The following is a 26640-nucleotide window of genomic DNA, read 5'->3' as shown; positions in this document are numbered from 1 at the left end:
TTACATGTAACTGTCCAGTTTTCCCAGCACCACTTATCTTTTCTCCATTGTATATTCTTGCCTCCTTTGTCACAGATTAATTGACCATAAGTGCATGTGTTTATTTCTGGGCTTTCTGTTCTGTTCCATTGATCTATATGTCTATTTTTGTGCCAGTACCATACTATTTTGATGACTGTAGCTTTGTAGTATAGTCTGAAGTCAGAGAGTGTGATTCCTCCAGCTCCATTCTTCTTTCTCAAGATTGTTTTGTCTATTCGTGGTCTTTTGTGTTTCCATGCAAGTTTTAAAATTTTTTGTTCTAGTTTTGTAAAAAAATGCCATTGGTAATTTGATAGGGATTGCACTGAATCTGTAAATTGCCTTGGGTAGTATGGTAATTTTAACAATATTGATTCTTATAATCCAAGATATCTTTCCATCTGTTTGTGTTGTCTTCAGTTTCTTTCATTAGCATCTTATAGTTTTTGGAGTATAGGTCTTTTGCCTCCTTAGGTAGGTTTATTCCTAGGTATTTTATTCTTTTTAATGCAATGGTAAATGGAATTGTTTCCTTAATTTCTCTTTCTGATCTTTCATTGTTAGTGTATAGGAATGCAAGAGATTTCTGTGTATTAATTTGGTATCCAGCAACTTTACTGAATTCATTGATTAGCCCTAGTAGTTTTCTGGTAGTCTCTTTGGGATTTTCTGTATATAGCATCATGTCATCTGCAAACAGTGACAATTTTACTTCTTCTTTTCCAATTTGTTTTCCTTTTATTTCTTTTTCTTCTCTGATTGCTGTGGCCAGGACTTCCAAAACTACTTTGAATAAAGATGGTGAGAGTGGGCATCCTTGTCTTGTTCCTGATCTTAAAAGCTTTTAGCTTTTTACCATTGAGTATGATGTTAGCTGTGGGTTTATCATATATGGCCTTTATTACATTGAGGTATGTTCCCTCTATGCCCACTTTCTGAAGAGTTTTTATCATAAATGGTTGTTGAATTTTATCAAAAGCTTTTTTGCATCTATTAAGGTGATCATATGGTTTTTATTGTTCAATTTGTTGATGTGGTATATTACATTAATTTGTGGATATTGAAAAATCCTTGCATCCCTGAGATAAATCCCACTTGATCATGGTGTATGATCCTTTTAATGTATTGTTGGATTCTCTTTACTAGTATTTTGTTGAGGAGTTTTGCATCTATGTTCATCAGTGATATTGGCCTGTACTTTTCCTTTATCGTGGTATCTTTGTCCAGTTTTGGTATCAGAGTGATGGTGTCCTCATAGAATGAGTTTGGAAGTATTCCTCCCTCTGCAATTTTTTGGAATAGTTTCAGAAAGGTAAGTGTTAACTCTTCTCCAGATGTTTGGTAGCATTCACCTGTGCAGCCATCTGGTCCTAGACTTTTGCTTGTTGGGAGTTTTTAAATTACTGATTCAATTTCAGTACTGATAATTGGTCTGTTCATATTTTCTATTTCTTCTTGGTTCAGTCTTGGGAGATTGTACCTTTCTAAGAATTTGTTCATTTCTTCTAGGTTGTCCATTTTATTGGTGTATAGTTGCTTGTAGTAGTAGTCTCTTATGATTCTTTGTATTTTGTGGTGTCACTTGTAACTTTTCCTTTTTCATTTCTGAGTTTATTGATTTGGGCCCTCTCCCTTTTTTTCTTGATGAGTCTGGCTAAAGGTTTATCAATTTTGTTTATCTTTTCAAAGAACCAGTTTTTAGTTTCATTCATCTTTTCTATTGTTTTTTTTAGTCTAAAAGGATTCATGTAGAATCACTATTATTTCATGCTTAGATATTTGATAAAATTCACCATTGAAGCTCTCTGTTCCCAGAGTTTTCTTTGTGTGAAGTTGTTGGGTTTTTTAATTAAACATACAACGTCTTATTTCTTTAATTGATTTTCTATTCTTGAATCAGTTTTTTTTTTTTGCCATAGCACAGATTTTCTCTTTCATTACCAATTTTTCTCCCATGTTCATTGAGACATTTCTCCCCCCAGAAAAATATAGTTTTTTTATGCCTCAGTTGTCAGCAGATTTTTTTATTTTTTATTTTTTTAATTTAATTTTTATTTTATTTTGGGGTATAGTTGATTTACAATGTTGTGTTAGTTTCAGGTGTACAGCTAAGTGACACAGTTATAAATATATATATATCCATTCTTTTTCAGATTCTTTTCCCATATAGGTTATTACAGAATATTGAGTAGAGTTCCCTGTGTTATACAGTAGATCCTTGTTGATTATCTATTTTATTGAATCAGTTTTGATAATTTGTTTTTTCAAAGAACTTGTCCATTTTATCAAAATTATCTAATTTATTGACCCAAAGTTGTTACTAGTATTCAATTATTACAATATTGTGATTTATAAGAAGAATACATGGTTATTCAGATGTCTCATATATACTTGGTCTTCATGCATAGTTCCTGGCTCACAGCTCCCCAAACCCTTGGAATTTCCTGAATTTTAAGAGCAATGGGATAATATTTGACTTCTTGCTCTCAGGCTCTTGAAAACACTTTAGGGAAGGTGACTTTTGGATTCCACTCAAGGGTGGGGGCTGGTTGTGGGGAGAACCAGCCATGTGATTAGCAGGTTAGAACTTTCAGTTCCACCCCCTGATTTCCAGGAAAGGGAGACAATGTTTTCCAGTATGTTCACATTATTATTTCCTATTGCATACGCTCTTCTTCAGCTTTGCTACTACTTAATCAAGAGATGACATCTATGTCTCCCCTCTTGAAACTGGTCAGGCCTTTGTGGATTTCTTGTCTAATAGAGTATGAATGTTATGATACGGTTATTTCTAAGGCTTGATCATAAAAGGCAATCTGCCTTGTTCTCTCTTTTATGTGATTCTCTCCCTTGATACCCATCTACAGTGCTGTGAGAAAACACATCAAATGGAGAAGCCCATAAAAAAAGTGAATCAAAACCCAAGCTCTCAGCTAGGCTCCCAGCTGACAAGTATCACCAGCTTATCACCGTATTAGTGAGCCATCTTGGAAGCAGGTCCTTCACCTCTCAAGTCAAATAGCCACACCCAATGCTGTGTGGAGCCTTCCCTTCTGGGCCCTGCCTAAATTCCAAATTCATAAACAAAATAATGGATTGGATTGGATTGGTTGGATTTTGTTTTTTAAAGACGATTAGACTTTGTTCTGGCAGGCAGATAAGTTCTTAAGAATCAACTTGATCTTTTTGAGGCTTCATTTTAAGCCCCTTTACTGTGGTCTAGAGTACCTTTTACTCTAGGGTAGAAGTCAGCCAACTTTTTGTAATGGGGTAGATAGTAAACATTTTAGACCTCACAAACTATGTTTTAAGCTGTGGCAACTGCTCAGCTTTGCTGTTGTAGTGCAAAGGCAGCTATGGACAGTTTGTAAGTGAATGGGTGTTGCTTTGCTTCAGTATTACTTTTTTTACAAAAATAAGTGGTCAGTCACATTTGGCCTCTGAGCTGTGGTTTGCTGATCCCTGCTCAAGGGCAGCAAGCCTCCAATGTTTTTTGGTTTCAGTACCACTTTAAACTTTTATTGAGGTCTCCAAAGATCTTCTGTTGACTTTTTATATCCTCTCAGTATTTACCATATTGGAAATTATAGCTGAGGAATTTTAAAGTATCTATTTATTCATCTAAAGTTAAATAATTAACCTATTATGTTAACATAAATAACATTTTTAGATGAAAAATAACTGTCTCTTCCAAAACAAAAAATAGTGAGAAGAGTGTTATTGTTTTACTTTTTTTGTGAATCTCTTTAGTGTCTGGCTTCAGAGGAGACAGCTGGAGTCACACATATGCTTCTTCATTAAATCTTTTACAGTATCCCGTGTCAGATCACATCTGGAAAACTCCACTGTATACTCATAAAAGAATGATTCTGAAAAAGGCAAGTAACATCTTAGTGTTATTAGGAAAATAGTTGTGACCTTGTTGATGCCCTGAAAAGATCTTGAAATCACCTACAGATCCCCCATAGATCCCCAGACCACTCTTTTTTTTTTTTCAGTACGCAGGCCTCTCACCGTTGTGGCCTCTCCCATTGCGGAGGACAGGCTCTGGACGCGCAGGCTCAGCGCCCATGGCTCACGGGCCTAGCCGCTCCACGGCATGTGGGATCTTCCCGGACCAGGGCACGAACCCGTGTCCCCTGCATCGGCAGGCGGACTCTCAACCACTGCGCCACCATGCAAGCCCCCCAGACCACTCTTTAAGGTCACTTCTCTTGGGCAAGATTAGCCTCATGGAATACAAAGGCTTCATCCTTCTGGGATCTCAAATGAATGTCCTAGACATTTGAGGAGCTATTTGGATTCTCCACTTTGGTTATTGGGAACTCTAATGTTTGCTTACTCTGTGCAAAGCTCTGGGAATTGTTTGGCTTACTGTTTCTCAGTAATTGTTTTTCCCCCAGCAACTGTTCTTTGCATGTCTTTGTGGAGTTTCACCCTATCTATGCCTGTGTAGATTGGTGTTCAAAGACTCAAGGGGACTCCAGGCAGATTTTTGGAGTTTTTTCTCAGTATAGCTCCTTCCCCAGTTCAGTGAGACTGCGAGATTCTTTTAGGCTTTTCTCTGCCTGCATAGCAGTTGAGAAATTGCCATCAGTCAGAAAGCCCAGTTGTTCATAGGGCTCACCTCATTCGTTTCCTTTCTCTCAGGACTTACAGGCCTTTGCGTCTAGTCATTCAGTGTCTGCAGACGATTGTTTCATATATGTTGTCTGGTACTCTAGTTGTTTATGGTGGGAGGGCAAGTCCTGTAGCAGCACAGTGTATGTGCTTCCTTCCCACATACATTGCCACTGGACAAGCAGAATGATTTTCTAAGCAATATTATTTTTAAAATTTACCATGAGATAAAATTTATAAATAATTTTAAAAGGCTTTATGGAGTAACAGTTTTAACTTTATGGGAGGTCACAGTTTCCTTCTCAAATCTAATGAAACTGCATATATAGCATAAGTTATATATATGATTTCTGGGGCTACATAGACCCAAGGGTAAGGACCCATGATGTAGCTCAAATTTAAAGAATTATAAACATCTACATCTGTTAAATGGTGTCAATGACAATGCTGGATAAGCTAAGTACGATTAATTAATAGGAAGGTTATAGTAGTTAATATCATATGAGGCAGGCAGACACATGCATAAACTACAACACTGCCCACCTACTAGCTTTGTGACCTTAAGCCAGTTATTAACCTGAGTGTTACTTTTTTTTTTTAATCAGTAAATAGAGGTGATAATAGTTCCTGTATCACAAGGTTAAGGAGTCAATGAGATAATACATATAAAGCATTGCTTCTGGGCCAGACAGAGTATTCACTTGTTCACTTGCTATTTCTGCTGTTGCTGTTGTGTTTATAAATATTAGTGTTATTATTATTCTTTGCCTTTCTAACCTAACCCTGGTTATCTTGTAGGTTCAGCGACTAAGTTATCCTGAATTTAATAACCTAGAGATGAAATTATTCTGAGCAAAAAGTTTGGTCCTTTAGATCTGCTTTTGTTTAAAAAAAAAAAAAAAGAAAGAAATCCTTAAGGGTAATCTTCATGATCTTTGATCTCTCCATGATAAGAAAGGCCTCTCACTGCCTGTTTATGGCTGGTGCATCAGGGCAAAGATCTTTTGTAAGCCCTTCAAACTTTCCCCTTCTTTCTGGCGCTTCCCCTCCTGTCTCCTTCCTGGCGCAGCAGACAGAGAAGGATGTCAGTTTGATACCGCTGGCCTCTTTTGAAAATCTGGTGATGGTATTTATCCTGTCAGCAATTCCTGAGTATTTAGCGTTTTACATCTTGATCTGTCTTTATTATTTGAGGAAAAGTCCTTAACTTTCCCCATTCCTTTCTGATGAAAAGCTTGAGCTATAGAAGTTTGGTCCCCTCACTAAGAGCTATAGATCCCCTGCTGTTTTTATAGACTGACTTTTGACACAGGCTACTTCTGTTCAAGGAGCTCGTTATTAAGTGAGGGCCAGTTTATATCAGATCTTAACTTGTAAAGCACGTTTAAATAGACTTCTTTATGGTTTTTTTGGTTGATATTTAAATTGTCTGTTTTTCCCCCCCGATGACCACAATAATACATGCTTATTTTAAAAGATTAATCAGAAAATGTAGAAATCATAAAGAAGAAAATAAGTTTCACAGCATCAAAATAGTCACTTTTACTATTTTTGTATGATTCTATCTAGACCTTTTTCTATACCTATGTAGGTTTATATGACTTTAAAAATTTTTTTGTTTTTCCCCAAATGCAATCCTTTTTTATATTCTGTTTTGTTATCTGCTTTTTTTCCCCTACTGTAATTACATATCTATGTGTATCTTAAATAGTTGTGTAGTACTTCATTAAATTGGGTATATTGTAATCTGTTTAATTCTGTATTGAGATGGACATTTAAGTTGTTTATAATTTTTCAGTAATTTAACTGTAGAAGAATAAAGATTTCTCTTCATCTGCTTTAGAGTAGTTGTGTTATTGTCTTTTAATGCATTCTTAGAAGTTGAATTTGTGAGTCAAAGGCTTTGTACCTACTAAATGTCTATGAAAATACCTTTTTCTAATCAAATTTGGGTATTATCAGTTATTTTCATATTTCCCAATATGATAAAAGACTAATGTCTATGTATGTTTTAATTTCTCTTTCTTTGATTATTGGAGGTTGAACATATTTTCTGGCCACTTGCAGTTTTCTGAGGTTAATTTTTGTTATGTAGTCTTTGCTTATTTTTCTAAGATATGTATGTTTTAAAAACAGTAGAATTTTATTTCTTGCATTAAGTAATAAGATTACACTTTCTGGTTTTTTAAACATTTTTCTTTTTGCTAGAATTAGTTTCTCACTTAGCTAGTTATTTTCAGGTATTAACATAGGAAATTAAGTAATTAACTAGTAAAGAAAAACAAGCTGTTAGAATAATTTCTTTGTCTAAAATACAAATGAGAACTGAAAACTCTTAATGCTTGTTTGCAGTCTAAGGTACCTATTTTGGCTTAACTGTTTCTTTTTTTGCTTACATCTGTTTCTTGACCATGTTCTAGGTAAGAGATGTCTGTAAAAGTATAACATGTGTATCTATTTTATCACATGTTCTTCATTTCCATCATTGTTAAAATTAAAGAACATGGAAATTATTCATTCAAATACTCATTTTAGCAAACTATATGACTTTTAAAATCAGAAGATAACATGTTTTGTATATAATCTTTCCACATGATAAAAGGCTTGTTGTTTTTACTTTATTGCTTTTAGAAGAAAAACAACAGTGAAGACATTATGTATTTATGCGGACTACAAATCTGATGAAAGCTATACTCCAAGCAAGATCTCAGTCAGAGTAGGAAATAATTTTCACAATCTTCAAGAAATTCGGGTATGTCTTTAAAAATTTTTTTAATATTTTGTCCTGTAATGTTTGCTCTTTAGAAGATGGTCACTTTTGACATTAAGTAGATTAAAATGTTAATATATAAAAGGAAAATTGTTAATATTTTAGAGAACATATTTTAAATTTTTTATATTTTTAATTTTCTTTTGAATTCTGATTGTCATCTTTATTTTTTTCCTAACGTCTTATTATGGAAATTTTCAGACATACAGAAAATCTGAAAGAATTAAATAGAGAACCTCAACATACTTCTATCCTAGATTCTACAGTTGTTAGTGTTTTGCTATATTTGCTTTATTATAATCTGTCCATTATCTAATTTTTATGTGCATTTCAAAATAAGTTGCAGATATTTATACACATCACCCCAAATGCTTTAGCATGGTATATGATAACTGGAGTTATTAATATTTGCTTAAGGTTTATTTTTTAAGGTAAAATTTATATAAATTTTGCATAACTCTTAAGTATATTATTGGTGAGTTTTGACAAATGCATACATCTGTGTAACCCCAACTCTTGTTAAAATTTAGAACATTTCCATTACCCCAGAAAATTCCCTCATATTCCTTCCCAGTCAATCTCCATCTTTATCCTAGCCTTAGAGGTAACTCTTGTTGTGATTTTGTTTATTCATTCATTCATTCATTCCATAGATCAGTTTTGCCTGTTCTAGAATATCATATAAATGAAATCATACAGGGTATACTTTTATGTAAGACTTCTTTCACTCAGCCTAGTTTTTTTGAGATTCATCTATGTTGTTGCATGTATCAGTACTTCATTCTTTTTGCTTCCTGAGTTGTAATCCATTGTTTGAATATATCACAATTTATTTATCCTCTGATAACTTTTTGAAGACAGTAAGACAGTGTTTTTGTGACCTGAATTTTATTAATCCCAAAATATTTACATTTCAGAGATATCTTCAATGATTTTGAACTGTATACTTGGAAAGTTCTGGCCCTTAGCATTTTTTCTTTTCAGAAAATCGTTGAGCTCAAATAATCATTAAAATCTTTTAAATTAGGTGGTTCTGAGAGATCTGGGAAGGATGTGTGATTTTTGAAAGACTTCTAGTTACTTTGTGGCCTGGACTCTTATTTGACTTAGTGTTTATATTTAGATCCTATCTCTAGGTTCTAAATATTTGTATTTCTTCCCTGAGTTAGTGATAAAATGCTTAATAAAAATCACATATACTTTCATTGCTTTCTCATTAAGTGCAGTGTCCGTTCTCTTGTGAAATCTGCTTATGTGTGAACAAATAATAAGTAAGGACATTGTCCACAAGTACTTTTTGTTGTTTGTTTTTTTGTCCTTCTTTGAGGTAAGTTCATCACTTCTTGAGAGGATTAGCTGGTTTTCTTCCAGTTATCTTCCTTTACTTTTAAAGAATAATCCTATAAATTTTCTTGAGAACTAATCTGGTTTTGAAACATTGTCATAAATAAGATAATCTTCTAGTTTAAAAACATTTCTTATTTTGTCTGACAGACTATACTGGTTAATATGTTCTTCCCATGCTTGAATAAATTCATAAATAGATCAGCTCTTAATTTTCTTTCTTTCTTTTTTTTTTTTCATTTTTCACTTGTTTCGTTCAGAATCTTTTAAATTCTTTTTATTATCATAATCATACTGGGCCATTTGCTAGACCTTCTTTTAGTCATGTATTTGATACATTTAATTAGTGCTTAGTGTTTAAAGACTTGAGATATTTACTTCTTATACTTTAATTGTTAAACATTTTATATTTATCACATGATTGGGTCACTCATATTGAGAAGCTTTTAAGGCGCCGAGTCAGCTTGTTTTGGTTTACAACTAAAGATTTGTCATATACTTCTTCAGACAGGTTGAAATATGTGAAACACTAGAAATAAAAGGTTTTATTCCAAGATATGTGTGGTATATATTTGTAGTGTCCACTAGATGTCACTATTGTCCTGTAATTGCTGGTCTCATAAGCTTAGTGGTAAGTTCAAGACCTTAAGTAGTCTTAGTTGTACTAGTTTTTCCTAGAGTATATATATTCAAAAATTCTTTAATTCATTTTGGGAACTATACATCTTCATATCTGATCTAGGTTTAGATCAGATTTATGTATTAAATTTATGTATTAAATATATGTTTGTATTTTGTAAATTAGAGAAACTTTAAATGATATTTGGACCATTGTAGAATACTTTTAATCTAGTCTTTGCTTCTATTATTTAAGTCATGAAACATTAGTCATATAGAATAAGGGCTCTTTTAAATAGTCTCTTAATTTTATTCTAAGTGTAGTGACCACATAGCCTCATGAGACCAGTAATACTAAATATTACCAGGTGATAATGTAAGTTGTTTTCCTGAAAAACTTAATGAACCTACTGCTTTTCTGCCACAGTTCTCACTAAGGAACCATAATTTTTGGATTTTGCTTTAAAATATTAGTGCTGCCTTTGCAGCTCATGGTATAAAGAATACTTTTATCTTTAATTATACAACTTTATATGTGATTTACTCTGTGTACCGTTTTTCTTTTATAAGTTTAAGAAATTAAGAATCTGATAGCACTTTGTTTTTTAAGGAAAGATAAGCAGATCATGATTTTATTTTCTAACATTATTCTCCTATAACATCTAAATTGTTACTATAGAAAAGTGTTTGCTTTTTCTAACTTATATACTAAGACGAGAGATTAAAATAGTGTGAACTCTTATGAGGTTTTTAGAACCATCATTTTATTAGTTATAGGCCTGATTGACTGAGTGGAAAATCCAACGAAATCTTCTTATATTTTTCCATGGATGCTTGCCCACTGGAGGGTGTAGTGTGTACTGGAGTATTTTAATAGGTTTTCCCTTTTTACTAGAAATTCTGGATTTGTTTACTTGAAACACTCTAAAACCTACTTTCTTTAATTTTATTATTGATTTGAGATAGCAACTGTTAAAAAATTATAGTTCAGGGTGAGGAAAGCTAATAGGTTACCCTATTTATTCAAAAATTATTGGTTTTCTATCATATGTTTCCCTTCATCTCAGCTATGAAACATGATATATCTAGATCTTTGTTACCTCTGTTGAAAAATCTCTACAAAAAGATCAGGCCCTTCCTTTACTATTCTAGAATGCTTATTTTAACTTTTATACCTGAGGAGGGACTTAAAATTAAAACAGAAATGAAGTTTAGACTTTTCTGCCTAATGGATGCAAGATACCAACACTGGGTTTGGCCAATTAGAACATTTTTGGCACCAGAGTTGAATTTATTTACGCTGTTCGTTCTACTTTCTTGTTTTCAAAATTATCTATCCTATGCAAATTGGAAACCAACAACCTAAGAACATTTTATAATATGTTTATAATTTATTGCTTCTGCACAAGAGATTATTTCTATATAGAAGTGAGAATTTAGTATTTCAGAGTCTGTGTCATTATCTTTTCAAAATATTTCATCTCCGTTGTGTTATTTTTATGCCAGAAATCATGTTCATGTTGTCCAGGAAGTTATTTTGGAGATGTTTTTGAATAAAGATATAGTTGCTTTTAAATGTTTAAATCATTTGTATTTTAGCATTATGTTTTGGTTTGATGTTGTTCTTTTCCTTTGCTCTCAGAAGGGAAAGTATGTGTGAAGGAAATTTTTTGTTGTTTACAGTGAGGAACCAAAACAATACTATATATTAAATGTGCCCATTTTAACATTTTAGAATACATCTCCAGCTAAAATCCGAGAAAACTTAAAGTCTTTTTTAATTTTCTAACTAGTTATTTCTCTTTTAAAAAACTGTTGTAGAAATTTTTATTCTTAAATATAAAACCAAAGTCATTTATTAGACATATAGTGACAGCTCTCAAAATTATTTCTATACAGTTTATGAAAAACAACTTGGTAACTTAAGGTTAAGCAGATGTTTTCAGCATATGTGAAAGCTGTCCTTTGGTTCATTGTTAGCATTTTGCTTCTAAAATTTGTAGCCACAAAAGGATAAAATATTGATGGAGCACAAGATTGAGCACTGAAGTGAATATTAAGCCTTGTTTTTGTCTTCAGATAATCAAGCTGTTACCAAGTGATTTTTTTTTTTTTTAAGAGGAGGCTTGAAACAAGTCTTCAATGTTAAGAGAGCTGTAATGATATTTTCCTTTTCTTCCATGTGGGTGAGCATTTTGGCTCTCTACCTTGTGTCTTAAATCAGTAGTGTGGCTATGGGAGTCCATATATGGTACTTTGACAGAAGTGGTTAATAAGTCAGCTCTTCTGTTAAAATAACATTTACTATTATAATTTGCCTTCCATTAATGTGTGTGATAGAGTAAGGAGATGCAGACAAAGGCTCTGACTCTCTCCATTGATCTTAAAATCTACTTATATTTACTTTCTTATGAGGGGCCTATTTTAAACAACTTGTTATAAAGTAGAATGATTTAGGCAGTATCTACAAACATAAATTGGTTTGATAAGACAGAGTGTTTAATTTATTGAGCCTTTGGAAAAAATAGTTTTTATTGAATTTAGCCAATTTAAAAGAAAATATTTTTAAAAATTAATTTTTATAACTAACTTTAGGACATCTTTGAAATGAGTGTAGAATGCTTTGGCGAGGTACACATAATTTTTAGGCTGGAAATGTTGTCTCTTATCCCTCTCTAAGAGTAACATATGCAATTTAAAAAAATATTCATAATTATAAACATTACTTAATTCTAAAATGGAGTTGAGGTATCTATGCATTTGGGGTACATTTTCTCTTGAAACTAAAATATGTTACACAGTAGAGTATCATATATATTTTTAAGAGAGAAAAACATTCTTGTATCTCTTGTTTTTTGTTTGACCATCAACTTAGACTATAGATTTTTTTGACTAGCCTGGCATTCCTATATAAGACAGATTCATGCTTTGTTCAGTAAATATTTATTTAGGGGCTGCTAAGTGCCAGGCACTGTGTTAGGCACCAGGGATACAGCAGAGATAGGCATGGTTTCTGCCCTTAAGCACTTCATAGTCTGGTGGAAGAGACAGGCAAATAAGTCAACAATTACAATATAGTCTAGAAAATACATGCAGGGGGTATGGGAACACAGTGGACTATTAGGAATATTAGTTAAAATTTTTTTTTCTAAGAGAGGTGGTGGTTCAACTGAATCTGAAGGATAGATATAAAGCCTACTCAGGTGGAGAATAAAGTGGAGGTGTTCTTAAAGGGGGCACGGTGAACATAAAGGTATGGGAGCATGAGGACCTGGCATAATGGCAGAACTGCCAGTAATGTAGTGTGCTTGGAAGCTGGGTAGGTGCGAGGAAGCCGCAAGAAAGACTGGAGAAGTGTTTATTCATTCAACACATTTACTGTGATGGTAATATGGCCTCTGTACATAAGGAATATACATTCTTGTAGGGAATAAGTATATAATTGTTCCATTGAATATATATAGGCGAAAGTCAGATTGTGCTTGCCCTCAGGATTCTAGGGAGTTTAGACTTTAAATGAGGAAACATTGATCAGGTTAAATCTTGGGAATGATGGGGCTGGAGCAGTGTAAAGACCAGGTATGGGGCTTCCCTGGTGGCGCAGTGGTTGAGAGTCCGCCTGCCGATGCAGGGGACACGGGTTCGTGCCCCGGTCTGGGTAGATCCCACATACTGCGGAGTGGCTGGGCCCGTGAGCCATGGCCACTGAGCCTGCGTGTCCGGAGCCTGTGCTCCGCAACAGAAGAGGCCACAACAGTGAGAGTCCCGCATACCGCAGGAAAAAAAAAAAAAAAGACCAGGTATGTAGTATCCAGGTGCAAATTATGAGGCTTTAACTAAGGTGATGGCACTTGGGTTCAAGAGGAAGGGATGTGTTTGAAGTAGAATCAAAAGGACTTGTGACTGATTGCTACCTGGGGTTAATGGGAGTGCGGGCAGGTGGTTCAAGTAGGTAGGAGGGGGCATCTAGATTTCTCCTCATGTCTGGCAACTGGTTGGATGTTGTGATTAATCAGAAATGAAATGCAGAGTTAAGGAACACTGAGGGTAGGGATAGAGAGAAAGTTAAAGCTAATGAGATTTATTTTTGCCACTGACTTCTGGTATCTTTTCAGATGGAGGGAATTTACAGTGGGTAGTCAAGTATATGGATCTGAACCTGAGGAAAGAAGTCTAGGTTAGAGGTGTAGATTTGGGAGTCATCCATGTGTAAGTAGAAGCTCTGGTGTGAGTTTGGATTTCATTCACGGAGTGTGTATAGTTGGAAAGAAGAGTACCAGGACTGGAACTGTGGAAATGCCAATATTCAAGGATAGAAAAAGATCATCCAATGAAAAAAAGCTGAGAAGAACTGCCAGAGATGAGGAAAAAAAATCAAGAGAATATGATGTCACAGAAGCTGATAATGGTCAGGAATCCAGTTAGATAGGGACTGAAAAGTTTCCTTCCTAAGCCTGTGTGACATGTTGTAATAGGCAATTTATTTAATGCAGTTCTGAACTAAGACAATTCTTGCAAGTAGTTTAATCACTCTTTGGAGTGATAGTTTCTAAATTTATAGATTTGAGACTAATTAAGTTATTTGCTTTCATAGCAAGAATTCCAACTTTTCCTATCATGCTATTTGTGCCAAGTAAGAAGATTCTGATGGGTATTCTTATTTTGTTTCATAATTCTTTGAATTGGAAGGTTTTGAACTGCTGATGCATACTTAAAGGGACCTATGAAATTGATGAGGATCCTTTCAAGAGCATTGTGCCGTATGGTTGCTCTTTTCAGGTGTTCTTTCACAGCAGTTATGGAAGAACTGCACTCTTTTTTGTTGTTGTTGTTGTTTTGGGGTTTTTTTTTGGCAGAGTGACAGTAGTAATAGCCAAGGGCAAAGAAAACAAACAAACAGAATTAGAAAACCCTATGGCAGGATGTAGTACAATAGAAATAGGTACTTTACTTACAAATGTGAAAATGAGATATGGCTCATCAACCCCTGTTACATAAGGAAAGCCTACTTAGTATGACCAGCCAAACAGGCCACGGGTGGGCATCTGGCTGAGAACCTAGCACAGTTTGGAAACAGTGGGCATTTAATTAAAAGTTGTCAAATAAATATACCAGTGGTCAGTCCATAGGCTTGTCACTGACCCTTGCTTGTGTAGTTTGCTTCAAAAGGATTATCTGAATAAATCTGATCGATTCCTTCTCTCAGAAATTTTTTTTTTTAATTTTAATTGTGATAAAAAAAATAACATAGGGCTTCCCTGGTGGCGCAGTGGTTGAGAGTCCGCCTGCCAATGCAGGGGACACAGGTTCGTGCCCCGGTCCGGGAAGATCCCACATGCCGCGGAGCGGCTCGGTCCGTGAGCCATGGCTGCTGAGCCTGCGTGTCCGGAGCCTGTGCTCCGCAACGGGAGAGGCCACAACAGTAGGAGGCCCGCCTACCGCAAAAAAAATAAAAATAAAAAAAAATAACATAAGATTTGCTGTCTTAACACTTTTGAGTGTAGTAGCATTACACGGTCCAGTCCAGTAGCGTTAAGTATATTCATATTGTTGTATAACAGATCCCCAGAACTTTTTCATCTTGCAAAACTGCAAATCTATGTCCATTAAACAACTCCTCCTCATTTTCCCTTCCCCCAGCCCCTGGTAACCACCAGTCTGCTTTCTGTCTCTGAGTTTGACTACACTTAGATACCTCATATAAGTGAACTCATGCAGTACTTGTCTTTTTATGACTAGCTTATTTCACTTAGCGCAATGTCTTCAAGGTTCATCCAGGTTATAGCATGTGATAGGATTTCTTTCCTTATTAAGGCTAAATCATATTCCATTGTATGTTTATCCATCCATCTGACAATGGACTCTCAGGTTGCTTCCACCTCTCAGCTATTGTGAATAAAGCTGCTATGAACATGGGTGGGCAAATATCTCTTTGAGACCCTGCTTTTAGTTCTTTGGAGTATAAACCCAGAAGTGAGATTGCAGAATCACATGGTAGTTCTATTTTTAATTTTTTACCTCTCTCAGAACTATGACTCACAAGAAACAGGCACGTTAGCAGCAAGACTTGGTGCGGAAAGATAGTGTTTTGGAGAGGGTGGGTAAGGTGAAGGACGTTTGCCAACTGAAGCTTTAAAGTTAGAAGGATATAAAGTGTGAGGTATGGGAGGAGGCAGGATGGTGTAGAATGACTATAGAGTGGATGTAAAGACAGAGACAACCAAGGGAAAGAAAAATAGGCTGGAACAAGTGGTTGGTGCCCCAACATGCTTCATTTCCTGACCTTTCTCATACCTGGTTGTTTACTTTCCCCTGGGTTCCCATGGATATATAAACTTTTCGGTAAGCCCCCGCTTCCTGTAGAAACTTTTGAGTGAATTTTTATTCTTGGCCACTAAAATGACCCTGAATGGAACAGTAGTTGCAACTGAAAGAGCTGCAGCATATCTTGCTGAAAAATACCTGCTGAAAATATTTATCGTAATTAAAAAATACATCGAATTGAGATGAGCCTACTCAAGAACTTCCATTTTTTTCATCAGCCTCTTATTTTACATGTGGTAAATGAAGAACTAGTAATCTCCAAAACTTAGAGGCAAATAGGTGGTTTTTTGATGGTACCAATGTTGCATTCAGAAGAGAAGAATCAGCATGTCAATTTTGACTTAGATTGGATTGACCAATCATTTTTGAATTATTGTGTTCACCATTATTTGTGTTTATTGTTACCTCTGCTGTTTATTAAGTACTTTTCTACATATATGTCACTGTGCTAGGCAGTCACCACTCACTATTTCATTCTGTCTCCAAAGCTCACGTGGTAATTAGATGTTATTATCATCCCCATATTCAAATCAAGCTGAGGCTTAGAGAGGTGAAATGGATCTTTTGCTGTGTGGCTCACTCTAAACATGAGAACGTTAGAACTGAAAGAAACTTTAGAGGTAATTTAGTTCATCAGAAGCTCAAATGCTGAGCGTACAGGCAGGTAACACAACACCAAGAATCCGTGCCTTATCCAAAGGGGGACAGCTGCTATTCAATTGCAGCCTTTCTTGACACAGGGAATATAGGCGCAGGGTTTCCAATCTTTTAATTTTTAAAGAGAAATCAGAAATCTGGATTTGAATATGATATTTCCCAATTTTAAAAACATGCTAGGCAAACAAGGTATATCCACTGCTGGATGTGGCCACCAGTTAGCAGCTCCTAATCAAGTACGATGCCGTTATTTACGAATGAGACACCAAGAGGTGAAGCAAGCTGCCCGATGTCACACAGCAAGGCAGTGCTTTAGCTGGGAATCAACGTACAATACGTATTCCTTTCACTTTTTTTCTTTAAAAAAAAGTCACATTTAGATTACAAGTTACCAAAACATTTCTTCAAGTTTTTCAGAAAAATTGAAGTGTGTAGCTGGGGAAATGAGCTAGTTAGTGAGTGATAGGATAGATTAACTATTGATTTTCAAAATGTATTTAAAAATTGTTTACTCCCTTGATCTATCCTGTTGAAAATTGATTGCTACTTGCAATGCTCATGCTGTAGGCATAAATGTTTATAAATATTTGTTTTTCTTTTTTGCTGGTTGCGTTCGCTTAATGATTTTATAAAGAGCTTTAAACAGGGTAATTTAGAGAATAAAATTTCTAAGGAAAAAAAAATCTCCAAGTTTCAGAATAAAAGAGTGAGAATATTGGGGTAGAAACTCTGGGAATACAAGCCAATAGATACTTTCTTCTGGGGTCCTTTTCCTTCATAATCGAATCAAGAAAAATCATCATACAAGGGTTTGTAGGTTTTTTTTGGCAGCGGGGGACCTTTCCTCTTTTATTTGCAATTATAGTTGATGGTAGAAAAGAGAAACATTAGTCCAACTATCCCAGTGCCATTTTCAGAACAAATTGTCTAGTTTGAATTAGCTTAAGAATGATAATTAGCTAATTAAATGGTCTATAGCTAGTCTTGATCTCTGGTGCTTCATTAAGTAGGACAGAGGGACTAGGCAGAGGAGACCCTCAAGGAACTTCTGATAAGAAAAGAAGATCTAGAATCAGACTGCGTGGTACCATAACTCTGAGGCAGTAGTAGGGAAATCGGTTAGATATTAGCTGTCTAACGAGTTTAATTGTCCGAAGTCTTTTATCTTGTTTTAAATTAATATGGCATTTCCTAAGTAGCTGTGTAAATTTACTGTTGCTTATTCTTAATAATGAAGATTATAAGTTCTTATTCTGGGTTTTATATAATCTGTAGGTTCCCATTCTTTGCCACCCAATGGACAAAATTATCACATGGTTACAGATACCTCAGATTGAAATATATAATACCAAGAGGATGAGAAGACAAGCCACAGACTGGGAGAAAAGATTTGCAAAAGACACTTCTCATAAAGGACTGTTATCCAAAATGTGTAAAGAACTTTTAAAACTCAGTAAGAAAACAAACAACCTGATTTAAAAAAAATAGGCTAGGGCTTCCCTGGTGGCACAGTGGTTGAGAGTCCGCCTGCGGATGCAGGGGACACGGGTTCGTACCCCGGTCTGGGAAGATCCCACATGCCACAGAGCGGCTGGGCCCGGGAGCCATGGCCACTGAGCCTGCGTGTCCGGAGCCTGTGCTCCGCAACGGGAGAGGCCACAACGGTGAGAGGCCCGCGTACTGGAAGAAAAAAAAAATAGGCTAAAGATCTTAACAGACACCTCTCCAAAGAAGATACACAGGTGGCACATAAGCATATGAAAACATGCTCCACATAATTTGTCATCGGAGAAATGCAAATTAAAAGGAGATACCACTACACATTTTGTTAGAATGACAAAAATCCAGAACACTTACATTGGCCAGTATTCACGAAGATGTGGAGCAACAGGAACTCTCATTCATTGTTGGTGGGAATGCAAGATAGTGCAGCCACTTTGGAAGACAGTTTGGCAGTTTCTTACAAAACTAAACATACACTTACCATATGATCCAGCAGTCATGAGCTTTGATATTTACTCAAATGAGTTGAAACTTATATCCACACAAAATCCTGCACACAGATGTCTATAGCAGTTTTATTCACAATTGCCAAAACTTGGAAGCAACCAAGACGTTCCTCAGTAGGTGAATGGATAAACTGTAGTACATCTAGACAATGACAATGGAATATTATTCAGCACTAAAAAGAAATGAACTCTCAAGTCATGAAAAGACATGGAGGAACCTTAAATGCATATTCCTAAGTGAAAGAAGCCAATCTTAAAAGGCTGCATACTGTATAATTTTAACTATGTGGCATTCCAGAAGAGGCAAAACTATGGAGACAGTAAGAAGATTAGGTATTGCCAGGAACTGAGGGTGGTGGGAAGATGAATACATGGAGCGGAGAGGATTTTTAGAGCAGTGAAAATACTCTGTGTGATACTATCAATATAATGATGTACATGTCATTGTACATTTGTCTGAATCCATAGAATGTACAACATCAAGAGTGAACCCTAATGTAAACTTTGGACTTCAGATGATTATGACGTGTCACTGTAGGTTCACCCTTGGTAACAAATGTACCACTCTGGTGGCGTATGTTGATAATGGGGAAGCTATGCATGTGTGGAGACAGAGGGTATATGGGAAATCTCTGTACATTCCTCTCCATTTTGCTATGAATCAAAAACTGCTTTAAAAAATAAAGTCTTTATTAAAAAAAAAGAAAATATGTAATATACTGTCTATCTCCTCACCACTGAGGGTAAGCAGTTTTCTTAGGGTTTAACTGGCACATTGACTCACATAAAATAATGATTATAGGGCTTCCCTGGTGGTACAGTGGTTGAGAGTCCGCCTGCCGATGCAGGGGACACGGGTTCGTGCCCCGGTCCGGGAAGGTCCCACATGCCGCGGAGCGGCTGGGCCCGTGAGCCATGGCCGCTGAGCCTGCGCGTCCGGAGCCTGTGCTCCGCAACGGGAGAGGCCACAGCAGTGAGAGGCCCGCGTACTGCAAAAACAAAAACAAAAATAATGATTATAACAAAGTGACAACTCCTGTTTTCCCTACTTCTTCCCTGAAATAGCATACTTGCTAAATAAGCAAATGAGATTTCGTAATAATAAGTACCCTGATTTTTTTCTGTAGGAAAACATCTCTAATTTTATAATAGAAATCAATAAAATAATTATAAAAGAGACTTATAGCCAGTAATTACTAAAATTCTATTTTAGTATATTAGTATATCTACTTATCTGTATTTAGAAAGCAACTTTGAAAGTACATAGATTCTAACTCTGTAAAATGTTTAGACTAAATAGCGTTTTTACTCTAATTCTTAAAGAATCCCAGTTAAAATAGTCTTATATTCTTTAACTTACTGTATTTCAGTTTTGTATGAGTTAACTGAAGTATTCAGATTTGGTAAACTCCTCTAAAGTTGAGGAAAAGGTACTCTGTGAGTATTTGATGGTAGATGGTGCCTTGAGAGTAAATTAAGTTTTTCACGCAGATTACATCATCCTTTGAGATCCTGTTTTTTATGTTTTTCTTACAAATTAATTAATTAATTTGGCTGCATTGGGTCTTAGCTGTGGCACACAGGATCTTTCGTTGTGGTGTGAGGGCTCTTTGTTGTGGCGTGCGGGCTTCTCTCTAGTTGTGGCGCGCGGGCTCAGTAGTTGTGGCACGTGGGCTCTCTAGTTGTGTTGTGCAGGCTCTAGAGCGCGTGGGCTCAGTAGTTGCAGTGTGTGGGCTTAGTTGACCTGCGGCATGTGGGTCTTAGTTCCCTTACCAGGAATTGGACCCAAGTCTCCTGCATTGGAAGGTGGATTCTTAACCACTGGACCACCAGGGAAGCACCTGAGATCCTGTTTTTGCTTTTTTTCTCACTTCACTTAATTGTAGTGAATCTGGCCAAACACTATATGTTGTTTACATAGTGTCTCTTTTGACACTAACGGTATACAGTGATAACTGGCCTTTGACTTATTCCCTAATTGCACTTTCTTTGAGATTCATGAGAAAAATGAATAGCCCTTTAAAAAAACCAGATTGCATCTGTTTTCATTGTCTACTAAGTATTATACTCATTTTATATATAATTGCTAAACCCTCAAAACTTAATCTGAAAGCTTTCTTCTCCTATGTTTTAGGAATTATAGTAAAGAGGTGTCACACACAAAACTTGTGTAAGAAATGACTGTGATGCCAGTAGTCTCAAAAGCTTATTTTTAGATCTTCAGACTAATCTTCTAAGAGTCGAATTTCATATATTTTTTAAATTGGGCATTGCTTGGAGACATACATGTTCTTTAGCTATTATAACTATTATACTTCAGCTGCATTATTTTATAAAATTGCTTTTATAGAATTTATCTTTACTATTAATCAATAGGCCTACTTTGAGACACCTAAGACATTATGAAATTTGCTGTTGTAATTCTGTTAGGAATATTGTTGAGAATGTAGTCTACTATATCACAAAGTGGCCTTTTTGTACATATCCAGAGTAAAGATTTCCTTCAGATCTGAATTCAGGAAAAGCAGTTTGGTTTTTATTTTTCACACACACACACACACACACACACACACACACACACACACACAAGTTCCTCTGCTTAAGAGCTTTCAACTTGGGACTTCCCTGGTGGTGCAGTGGTTAAGAATCCGTCTGCCAATGCAGGGCACACATGTTTGTTCCCCGGTCTGGAAGATCCCACATGCCGTGGAGCAACTAAGCCCAAGCGGCACAACTACTGAGCCTGTGCTCTAGAGCCCGAGAGCCACAACTACTGAGCCTGTGTGCCACAACTACTGAAGCCCACACGCCTAGAGCCCGTGCTCCGCAACGAGAGAGGCCACCATCGTGAGAAGCCCGCGCACCGCAATGAAAAGTAGCCCCCACTCGCCACAACTAGAGAAAGCCCCTGCGCGGCAACTAAGACCGAATGCAGCCCAAAATTAATTAATTAATTAATTAATTTTTAAAAAAAGAACTTTCAACTTAAGGACTTTGGTAGATATGAAAACCTGCCTGTTGTAAGGGGGCAGTGGGTCCGGGGAGAATTATGTTAGCTCTGTTAATTACCAATAGGTGGTATTAGCAGTTGCTTCTATAGTTAAAACTTTGCACATGGGATTAAATGGACTTAACGATAGCTCTTTGGAATCTAATCTAAGTAGAAGAGCCTCCGTACTGTCAGAACCAGTAATGATACTCACTTTGCTTTGACTGCCAGGAACTGTGGAGCCAAATTTGTGACCTACTTATAAACGATTCTATGTATATTTCTGTACCCTAATCTTACCCTTCTGCCATTTATTTAAGAATTTTGTGCCATATTTCTTATCAGCTGCCACAAATCTTTGATAGCTTCCACTTGCACAGGAACAGTATCTGTCAATCACCGTCATGCCTAAATACCTGGCATGTAGGTGCTCAGTTAATATTTGTGCAATTTTTTTTTCTGCAATGGCATTTGTATTTATTTTAAAGATAGTGTAGGGGCATCTGTTTTAGCTTTACTTTGCTAAAGAAAAGCGTTCTAGGCAGATTAGTTCTTAAACTGATTCTACCCTGGCAGCCCCACTTTCTGGTGTAAGCATAAGATCTTAGAGAAGATAATGACTAAAGGGAATATAATTTACTTTGGGAGAATCTAGGAGACTTATAACTTGCCTCTTATTCCTGGCCCAATGGTGATAAGCTCAGTTTAAGTATGATAAAGAAGGCACTTTAGGGAGTCAGAACAGACTGATGAATGAAAAGAACTCTCTGCCTGCCTTCACCCTTCAACCATAGTATTTAGGTAGCTGCGTCACATTTAAGATAATAAAAAGATAAAAATCAAGTCAAAATTATTCTCAGCTAGTTTGTAAAATCTGGTTGTTAAACGTTAGCTTTATCCATTTAAAATTTTTATCATTTCTCTGTGGAAGAATAGTGAAAGGCACTGAGAGATGTTCCTGGCTTTAAATGACTTATTTTGAATGAAGAGTTGCCTTATATTGAGAGAGAATTGTTGAACGCTGATACGGAATTCAAATTTGACAATTTTCTGTTGACTAAGATCAGGATTATCTGTAGCATGGAATTACCATGACTCACTGAACTCCATTTAACCTGAAGTCGTAGTCATTTGAAACTTGCTGGTATTCCCCCAGAGTCATATTGTACTTGCCCTTGAACGCATAGTTCTCTAACCTTGGCTTCCAGGGGCAAAAACCCAGTCTGTTTCGTAAGCTGTAGTCTGGGTTTTAAGTATTGTATTTAAAGTGAGACAGAGGATGAGACTTAAGCCAGAGGAAGGAACATGTTTCTAGATTGTCTTTGCCACATGCTGCTTTAATTGTAGGTTTTGGAGTCTGTCAGATCAGAGTTGAAGTCTTGGTACTATTATTACTTCTTTATTTTATAATACAGGGCATTTTCTCTGTCCTTTTGGAGCCTCTGTTTATTTACTTAAAAAAATGAGAGGGCTTTCCTGGTGGCGCAGTGGTTGAGAGTCCGCCTGCCGATGCAGGGGACACGGGTTAGTGCCCCGGTCCGGGAGGATCCCACATGCCGCGGAGCGGCTGGGGCCGCGGGCCATGGTCGCGGAGCCTGTGCTCCGCAACGGGAGAGGCCACAACAGTGAGAGGCCCTCGTACCGCAAAAAAAAAGAAAAAAAAATTTAATGTTGATATTTGGCATTTCAGTATCAGTTGTCCACAGTTGGATAGAGCATACATTCCATGCAGGTTTTCTAGTTGTTGTTGTTGTTTTAAACCTTAATGAAATTTCCATTGGCATTGGATTAAACATATAGATTTAATCCTTTGAAACAACAGCACCAGTGGCATTATTTTGTGACTTTAGTACGGGAATAGTTTAGCAGTTTAATCTTTCGGATATGATCCAGTTTATTAACTGGATAAAATCTGTTGGATCACATGTTGGACCATTGTGTCAAAATATTGGATCTTTCTTTACTAAGGTAACAGCTCACTAAAGTGGATACTTCCTTTGATTTTGTACTCTGTTCTTAAATTTTTTGTGCTTATGAGAGATTTATTTTGATGTATTTAAAAAATAAGCAAAGCTGACTTCATACTGATGACTCTGGATTCTACTTCTCAGTCTTTGTACTTTCTCTGGAGGCTGTATTCTTCTGAATTAATATAATATTTATAGTAATACATTTATAGAGTAAGGGGTATAAACAGTCATTTAAAAAAATTATTTATGTACATCTTAACTGCCACAACTTTTAGCCAAACCAGTATTTTCATAAAGGTTTGTCTATCCTTACTGCACAAATATTTTTACAGACATTTCCACTAAGCAGTGAATGGAGCCCTGAGAGTCACTCTAGCCAGTCTGAAGGCACCCAGAGCAGAGAATTTGAGAGTAGTATTTGAGTTTTGGAAATGTACAGTGTGCTCTTCTTGGTAGGCGTTTGCTTTTAGGGCAGTTTGGCCTAACAGTTGAATGAATTGCTTCTGTTTAAAATTCATAAAGCAAAGATAGAGATAATCACAATACAATTTTTGCTAGAACATATTTTAAATTGACTCACTAGCTCAGATAGTTTAAAAATTACTTTATGAAAAAGTTATTTAAAACTTATTTTAAAAATCCTTCTTTGCAAAAAATTGATACCTTGATACGTGGTGTTAAGATAGCTTTTCACTTCTTTGTGGCCCAGAATAATAGACAATACTTTTGGCTTAGAAACTGGGAGTATTGGGTATGACAGTTTGGATGAGTTTGTGTGTATGAGCAGGTAATACATGGGGGCAGGCCTGTGTGTGGGAGATCACATGTACATTCATATATGTGAGGGTACATTTGGGTTGGAAGCGAAACGAAAAAAACTGGAGTATTGTCTTACTGTTAATAAAACTTTAGTGTCGATATAATTAAATGGATACCAGACACCCGTATTCATCTTTTTCTAGTTGTTGCTCATTAATAATTGGGCATCATTCTTTTACAGGATAGTTTTGAAGCTTGAAAGTACTCTATGGTCCAGTTATTACAAGATGATACTGTGAGATGATGGGGGATTATCTCATATTTCTTAGGCCGAGTGATGTTGAAAGACCGCACTTTGGCAAACTAGACACATCTGGTTTCATATCTCAATTTTGCCACTTACTAGGTTCCTCATGCATAGAATAGGGATAACAATGCTTTTTCATTGGGTTCCTGAGACAATTAAGTAAGATAAAGTTTGCAAAGTACTTATTCATATTGCCTGTCACAGAGCAAACACCCAATGATGCAAATTCTCTTTTGTGTTTTTTAAAAATAATATTTGACAGCATAAAGATTTTTTGAATATTTGAAGTAAAATACAAACTAATTTCCACAATAGCTTCTGGCAGAGTAGTAGTGCTTTCTTCACAGTGGGAGAAATCTTGATAAGAGTACTGGATATTGCATACTAAAGGGTTGTCATATTCTTTATTTCGTTGTATAAACCATATAAGCAAATGTAGGCATAATAGCTGATTATTGTTTTTTAAAAAGCTTCAACATTTTTATAATAAACTTCCATAAAATAGAAATTACTCTATGTAATTTGTATATCATAATTTACAAATCAATTCAATTTGAGGCAATTGTAGAGTTTCTATCAGATATTAAACCACCAGTTTGGAGAAAATGACATTACTATGGCATGTTATTAAGATAAACTTAAAATCCCATTAGATAACAGTATTGTCATGTTTCTGATGTTAATTGGGTGCATTCAGTTATAGGTTATAAATGGTCCCACTTGAATAATCCACCAAGCTATCAGGCAGAAAGACCAATAGTTGACGGGACTAATTGACCTTGTCAGTATAATAGAAACACTTACAAATAAAATTCTCCATGCAAGCAACATTGCAAATGAAAACCCCAGAAGAAACTGTTATGTCCTGTAACTGTCCTGGAAGGCTGTGATTCAGTTAGCAGATTGTGGACAGAGGTGGGTCATGGTGGGTGGGAGTTGGGGAGATGGGGGATGTAAAGGATAGGAGGGAGAATTTCGGAGGGAAATTAATTAGGCAAATGTAGAGAGAAACACACAGTTTTAGAATGATTTTTACCATCTTGAATCTCTAAAAAGTAGTGTCTTTGAATTTCTATAAAAGTAGCGTCTTTTAAGTTGTTTTCTTCACCCTTCCTGTTCTGTATCTCTAGCTGTTTTGTACAAATTTGATAGTCATTGCAGTGAGTTCTTTTCTGAACAGTAAAAACACATCTTTGGCAAAGCACAGTGCCGTAATGAGGATGAAACATATTTGCCATCCTACAGTCTTGCTTTATTTAAATATTTTACCAACATAAGATGGATATTATCTTATATCCTTGATTCTAAAATAGCTTTCTGGTTTTGTTTGTTTGTTTTTTGGTACAGGTTTGGATTTGTGCCAGAGTGGGGAAAGGGAGGAATGTTGGGAAGAGACACAGAATGAGAAAGAACACTCATTCCATGACAGATTTTGACGATTTGGTTTTCTCTCTCGCTCTCTTTTCTTTTTGGGGGGGCGGGTAATGATGAAGACCATGTATTTTATTAAAGAATCCCCAAAGCAATATATCAGTCTTTCTTAAAGAATGCAAGTGTTTTCAAATGCTTTAAGAAACTTAGTGAACCTTGGTCTTTAAAGGAATAAAAAAACTTTAGCTTAAAACTCATTTTGGGTAATATGGATTTCCAAAATCAGCTCTGAGAAATTGTGTGGCAGGTATCAGCCTTCATTGTAATACTGTAGGAGGGTGATAACAGTCCTGTTTCATTTTCCTTTTTAAAAAAAGACACCTTTTACATTGTAAGAAAAAGACAGTCAAAATGTTAAGTGGGCTTCAAAAATAGTAATAAAAAAGATTTATAATGGAAAAGAATTGGTGGTATATTTCACCTAGAGTAAGAAAGACAATGTGTAATAAGGGATTTTGTGGTTTTACAGCTCAGTGCATGTGTTTGAAAGCTGTTCTCTCAGCAACGTGGGTGGCAGGTTATGCTACCATATAATGTATTGTAGTTGGCTCTCCACACTTGTCAGGGTTAGTGTTCAACCACTCGGAAAATTTTCCCATTGTTCTATCATGTGAACCAAGGCTAGTGTTGAATTCCCAATAACTTACAAAAAAAAAAAAAAGGTTTAATTAGAAAGTTTGGAATTTGATTACATCTTATTGTTTTAATACACGGCTATATATTTTAGTATTTTATTTAGTATTGCATTTATTTTTCAGGCAGAAAATATCAAAATTAAAACCTCATCTTATTCTTTTTTTAAAATAGATTTTACAGAAATT

The 26640-nt window shown here is 35.8% G+C and overlaps 1 protein-coding gene across 2 annotated transcripts in view; it reads left to right on the top strand.

Annotated features, from left to right (window-relative positions):
* ANAPC10 (anaphase promoting complex subunit 10) overlaps positions 1–26640 on the top strand; it is a 70443-nt gene that overhangs the window by 18778 nt on the left and 25025 nt on the right. The window contains exon 4 of one of the 2 annotated variants that reach the window (XM_060095121.1): positions 7276–7393. In XM_060095121.1, coding sequence (XP_059951104.1) covers positions 7276–7393 — 118 coding nt within the window. Of the gene's footprint in view, positions 1–7272; positions 7394–26640 lie in introns of both variants that reach the window. The other variant, XM_060095129.1, reaches the window with a different exon arrangement.

Source organism: Mesoplodon densirostris, chromosome 1 (assembly GCF_025265405.1).
Source record: "Mesoplodon densirostris isolate mMesDen1 chromosome 1, mMesDen1 primary haplotype, whole genome shotgun sequence".
Taxonomy (NCBI): Eukaryota; Metazoa; Chordata; class Mammalia; order Artiodactyla; family Ziphiidae; genus Mesoplodon; species Mesoplodon densirostris.
This window is presented reverse-complemented; position numbering and strand designations above follow the sequence as displayed.